This window comes from Rosa chinensis, chromosome 1 (assembly GCF_002994745.2).
Source record: "Rosa chinensis cultivar Old Blush chromosome 1, RchiOBHm-V2, whole genome shotgun sequence".
In the NCBI taxonomy this organism is placed as follows: domain Eukaryota; kingdom Viridiplantae; phylum Streptophyta; class Magnoliopsida; order Rosales; family Rosaceae; genus Rosa; species Rosa chinensis.
In genome coordinates, this window is record NC_037088.1 from 41892140 (window position 1) to 41898361 (window position 6222).

The 6222-nt window shown below is 36.2% G+C and overlaps 1 protein-coding gene across 1 annotated transcript; it reads left to right on the forward strand.

The window, feature by feature from the left end:
- Positions 1–399: 399 nt before the first annotated feature.
- On the forward strand, positions 400–1805 carry LOC112181846 (expansin-B18). The gene is made up of 4 exons (XM_024320243.2): positions 400–661; positions 763–875; positions 1021–1214; positions 1386–1805. The coding sequence occupies exons 1-4, from the start codon at positions 433–435 to the stop codon at positions 1708–1710; spliced, it is 861 nt and encodes a 286-aa protein (XP_024176011.1). The 5' UTR covers positions 400–432; the 3' UTR covers positions 1711–1805.
- The last annotated feature ends 4417 nt before the right edge of the window (positions 1806–6222 follow it).

Genomic DNA, 6222 nt, shown 5'->3' on the forward strand with positions numbered 1-6222 from the left:
TTTTTTATCTTCCATATTTAATTTGATTGGGCATTATTGAAAAATCATTAACAAATTAATTTTCTCAAACCATTTTCTAATCTCAAGTCTTGAATCCTTCCAAACACCACAAATGGAAATGCTAAATCAATTCCATTCCATCCTTGAAAGGAAAATTAGTACAATTCATTTTCCCACCATAACATTCCGGTCAACCAAACAGGGCCTTAAGAGTATAATTAATTAATTTTTTTTTTGAAATAGTATAATTAATTTTTTACCCTCAAGGAAACGAGAAACCAAAGTCACACGTGGCCATTGAAAAATCAGTTGGATGGATTTGAAAGTAATCAAGTTTCACGAACTCTATAAATACCAGCAAATCCAATTGTAAATTCACTCCATTAAGCCCTAACCATCAAACTCATTAAGCGAATTCTAGCTTCTTTGATAATGGCTCTTCTTGTTCCACGCTCGTTGCCTATCTATGCTCTTGTGACATTGTTTTTAGTTCTACTAAACCTAAACCCAAGTTCTTGCTTCAACCCCAAACTATTGAATGTCTCAAGGCTTCAGACTGACTCGACCTGGGAAGCGGCTCTCTCAACAACTCAGTCTTATTCGGACTGGGCACCCGCTGTTGCAACATGGTATGGAGACCCTGAGGGTGGTGGGAGTAATGGTACGTAAAGATCGAATTTATTGGCAATACCCTATTGGATTTATTATCTATACGATACTAGTAAGTATAGTTGTTTGAAATTTTTTAAATGTCTTGTGTAGGAGGTGCATGTGCTTATGCCAATGCTGTAGATCAGCCTCCGTTTTCTAAATTTGTTTCTGCCGGAGGGGCCTCATTGTTCAAATCAGGGAAAGGATGTGGAGCTTGTTATGAGGTCAAATATAGTAGCATAGTATCATGCATGTTTGTATACAGATTTGATAGATGTTAATGGCTACTACTTGTGTATATCTAAGCTTTTAAGCAGTATCTTATTAAAGACCCTCATAAATCAATTCCTGGGTTGTCCCAAATTTCAGGTCAAGTGCACCGGTAATGCTGCGTGCTCGGGGAATCCTGTGACTGTTGTTATAACCGATAATTGCCCTGGAGGTCCGTGCGCTTCTAATGCTGTTCATTTTGATTTGAGTGGCCATGCTTTTGGAGCCATGGCCAATTCTGGCAAAGAATCTCAACTACGGAATGCTGGAGTCCTTCACGTTCAGCATAGAAGGTATATGTACATACAAAAATATTAATTGTCAATGAAGCGTGAGGCTTATAGTATCCTAATATTACTGAATTATTTATTTGGTCATTGTAACATTTTTTCAACATTCCATTTCTGTTTTATAATATTGATTGTCAGCTTAATGACTAATTAAACATGTCCATATATTTTCAGAGTGGCGTGCGTTTATCCTGGTGTGGACATAACCTTCAGAGTGGACTTGGGTTCAAACCCTTACTATCTCGCTGTTGTAGTAGAATATGCAGCTGGACCTGGTGCCCTATCTGCACTCGAGCTTAAACAAGGTCGAGGTGACTCAGTCTGGCTTCCCATGCAACAATCTTGGGGTGCAGATTGGAAATTTAATTCCGGCTCACAGTTGCAGGGACCATTATCTATTAGAATAACAGCAGATTCCGGCCAAACCCTAGTTGTAAATGATGTGATTCCGGCTGGCTGGCAGCCCGGTCAAATTTATCGCTCGGTTGTGAACTTTTAGATCCTTTATAAAACTGTATTTGTGATTGATAGTATACTGAATAACCACTCTAGGTAACATATACGAACCATATCATGTAATATCATTTCTCAATATACAGTAAGATGCCAAGAGTGGAAAATTTGTTATCTTGCCTTTTGTTGCTTTCTTTTGACTTTTTAAGTTTAATCTCGGACGATTTTAGAAAGATCAAGTCAATTTGATCATATCATTCTTAGATGGTGGAAAATCAGAAATATACAAAAATTTTGTTAGAGAATAATGTGGCTGGAAATTAATATTTTCTCCTCTAGAAGTAACATTTCCTCAGCAAATCAATGCTTGATACGAATATGGTACACTTAAATAAGGGGTGGGGATGAGCCTCCCAGTTTGGCTAGGTTCCAAACCCCTTCAAAATAAAAAAATAAAAAAAAATAAAAATAAGGGGGCTGATCCGTGACCCACCTAAATTATAATCAAGATTATACTCTGATTCTAGACCATTAGATCATATAGCAACTAATGGTTTAAATTAAACAAAATATGTTATTTGTTCCATTTCCTACAACAAATTCTTCCATTTTATTTAGAGTTGCAAATCAATCAAAATGGAAAAAAAAAATTCAACTTTATTTTCTTAATTAATTATTTTTCCTACAACAAATGAATTTAGAGAATAAGAGAAAGAAGAAAGTAATTTGAGGAAATAGATCCTGTAATTATTGCGCATTTTTTAAGTTGTCTGTAATTAATGAATTTGAAGGAGAATAGGAAAGAAATTAATGGCTTGTTATTTGATTAGATATATAATAGAATATATTATTTAAAAAACAAATAACATATTTTGTTTAATCTCAACCATTAGTTGTTATATGATCTAATGGTCTAGAATCAGAGTGTAATATAATCTTAACTATAATTTAGGTGGTCACGGATCCGCCCCCCTTAAATAATATTTTTAAATCTAATCACCACAGATGGTCAAGTTGGTAAGAGTCTCTAGGTGTAGAACCTTACAACCGGGTTCAAATCCCGCTGACGCTTATTGGAGTTAAGTCCCAATATATGCTGATATGATCCACTGATACGGATTAGTCTCTGAGCCTAGAAAACCTTTAAGGAACCGTATGATCTCTATAAAAAAAAATATTAAAAAATAAATAAATAAAATCTTAAATCTAAAATTAATTAACTCGAAAAACTCTCTTATTAATGTTAAATTTATCGTTTACATTGTGTCAAGTTGTCAACCCTCTCTTCTGCTTCACAGCGGGCTTATACTCAACTTTTTGAAACTCCTCCAATTAGTCTACTGCCCATTGAGCTGCAAACAGGGGACTGAAAGAAGCCCCGGCCCCTTCCGCACCACTCTATTCCTTTCGTTCTATACAGAGCCATAAAGAAAGTACAAATCTGATCCCCTTCCAAATCTGTCCACAGAGCCATTAAGTGAAACTAATTTTGCTTCTTTATTTTCTCTTTAATATGGTTTGTTTCACAGGGAGCCTAAATTTATATATGGCATCATATACTCGCATTCTCATTATGGCAGAACATCTCTGCAATATTCAATAGATTACTAATTTATTTTCTTTCACTCTGGGAGACCTACTATTACAACTCTACACTTGACACAATTTTTCTTATTCTCCAAGTTGCGTGGCGTGATGGGTTACCCCTTTTGTCACACGTATTACTGATATCCATACTAAATATGACACATGGAGCATACAAATGAGGCAAAGATAGATGTTCCAACTCGTGAATTAAAACTTTGGCCTAAATCTTCTAAACTCATGAATTAAAGCAACTGTGTACAAAATTAATCTTTCTTCTTTTGGATTTAGTGCTACTAATTTTTTTTAGCGGGAGAAGGGCGTTGTTTCACTTTTATGCGCGCCATAGAGAAAATGTGAGTCTTTCCTTCAGTTACTTGAGAACTATTAATATTTAATCAATAGACACATTCCTCCCTCATTAATAATTTGAAGCTAGGCCAATTAGCATTTAATCTAATGATTAAGATCTATAACTTTATTCTGAACAATAAATTAATAGATTTCCCGTGCTACATACACACTCAGTTGAGTGTGTGACTGTGTTAGCCACACTCAACTATGTGGCAAAATATCAAATTTTCCTAATATTAAATCCATCTAGAAATACAGCAGTTGGTTTGAATGAATTCTCTTTCATATTTACCCTTCTTATGTCCTTACTCCTCCCTTCCTCTCTCACCATCGTTTTTTCTTCTTCATCATACCCATCATTCTACTTCTAAATCAAGATCAGAGGAGTAATAAATCTGCAGAGATCCCTCATTTATTTAACACACCAAACTATAAGAAGAATCGAGTTTTACACATCCACAAAATCATCAAATCCCTTGCAAAACCATTCTTAATTTAGGCCCCCAATCTTAATCAAACATCAAACCATGTTCCATCCTCATCTGAAATTTGTGTCGTATTAGACAAAGAATATATCTATTCAACAAAAATCTCAAAACCTACCTAGGCAACTGGGTTATCAAAGCACAAAACCCATTAGAACTATCAATAAATCACTTGTCAATGAACAGTGTAAGATGGGTTTGAGTAAGTTTTCTTTTTTTAGTATGGGCTCATGAACTTGATATGAGCGAGGAGGACATGCAATGGTCGGTTTTCTTGTGTTTCTCTTTCTCTAGATGATTATGTTTCTTGGGTCTTTCTTTGGTCAGATTGTTTTAGGTTGATTTTGTTTTCTGGATATTGCGAAGATCATGGGGATTTGAAAATTCAAAGAGAGCACTGCAAAGATTGAAAATTTGGGATTTAGGAAAAGATGAAATACAAATTGGGTTTTGCTTGCTTAATGTGAAGGCGATGAGGACTGAAAATCTGAAATTTATTCACTAAAGAACAGAAGACAAAGCAAAACATTGCAGAGGATTCAGGTGTCTGGGAAGGGAGGGCGAGAGGGGGGGGAAGAGAGAGAGAGAGAGAGAGAGAGGAGAAGTTGAGAAATCTGACGATAGAGGGAGATGGCAATGTAGGAAAGAGATAAGATTGTTTAATATAAAGAGACAAAATGAGAAAATAAAGCAACACGTGGCGGACTCGGATTGAGGCGTGTGGCTGACCCAACCGCACCTTGCCGTTGAGCCTAGCATTCCCCATTGATAAATATCTCAAATTCGAGTCATTCAGTACTTACAGACCAGGGGGGTTTTTTTTAATATAAAAATCCTTGACCATCGAGGGTTTGGATGAAGGACGGGAGCGCAAGAGTTCCATACTCCAACAATTGTGGATATCATCGGCAATATAATGGCAATATATATACCCATGTCTTCTAACTTATACGAGGCCAAGACAATAGCACACCCATGCATCCAAACACAATTGGAATTGAACCTCAATGATGAATAAACGTGAAGGGAATGTTTGCAATTACAATATATATGAAGATTCATTTTCCATTTTCTTTTTCATTTTATAGTGCTCATGATAGTCAATTCATATTGATTTGATGAAGGAATTTGTCACTTGTGATTCGATTAAATTATGAGCCAATATCCCTTACGATTAGAAATCTTTAAGTGCTACGGCACTAACATGTGGTTTGACACTTTAGTTAAATTACGATATGTGTATAATTATTACACATCAGCCACTAAGTACAAATATTAGACGTTTATTGTTAACTCACCGTTATAAACTAAAAATAAATCAATCCCAAATTTCTTTTGCTCTCTGAAAATGAAGATCACCTTAAATTTTCAAGGATGGTTGAATATGTAATTTTTCTTTTCTTCTTCCCATCTGCTTCTAATAATTAAATTTCTGATTTGATAAGAGACTTGAGCTCTCCAATGGTAGAGCAAGAAGGAGAATGCCAACTATTAGACTTCATGAATGAATCAAGTTAAAGTTTATATCGGTCTCAATCTCTAAAGCCAGAGACACAATGATGATATGGAGGATGACTTACAACCCAGATTTTCAATGAATTCTCTTCTTGATCGAAATTCAACCCAGAAAAAAAAAAAATTTGATTTGATATTGATTTTTCTTTTTCTTTGATATAATGAAAAGAAATTGCATTGAAGATTCTCCAATGCTGGAGCAAGAAGGAGAACACCAACTATTAGACTTACTGAATAGCAAGTCATCTGAGAGCATCTCTCTCTCAAACCTAGAGAGAGAAACCAGATCTGAAACCCAACTCACCCCACCACCCCCCCCCCCCCCCCCCCCCCTCCCCCTCCCCCTCCCCCTCCTCTCTCACCTAGATCTTGATCCTTTCGGATCTAGATCGACGGTGGAAGAGCTGGGGGAGGCCATTCCAGATCCAGATCTGACTTTTACCCAATCTCTCTTCTTTCCCACTGCTCATCTCCTTCATCAAGATTTTTCAGCTCCTTTCTCACCCTTGTGGTGATTTTGTCACCCTCTGTGGTGTTCCTCTGGCGATGTCCAGCATAGCATGTCACGCCCCTGATTTTACACACATGAAAATCGATATATATATAATCCCATAATTATA

Excerpts from the sequence above, each read along its gene's own strand:
- LOC112181846 (XM_024320243.2), top strand. The coding sequence starts at position 433 with ATGGCTCTTCTTGTTCCACGCTCGTTGCCTATCTATGCTCTTGTGACA. Across the intron at positions 662-762 it reads TGAGGGTGGTGGGAGTAATG|GAGGTGCATGTGCTTATGCC; the intron begins GTACGTAAAGAT and ends TGTCTTGTGTAG. Across the intron at positions 1,215-1,385 it reads CTTCACGTTCAGCATAGAAG|AGTGGCGTGCGTTTATCCTG; the intron begins GTATATGTACAT and ends ATATATTTTCAG.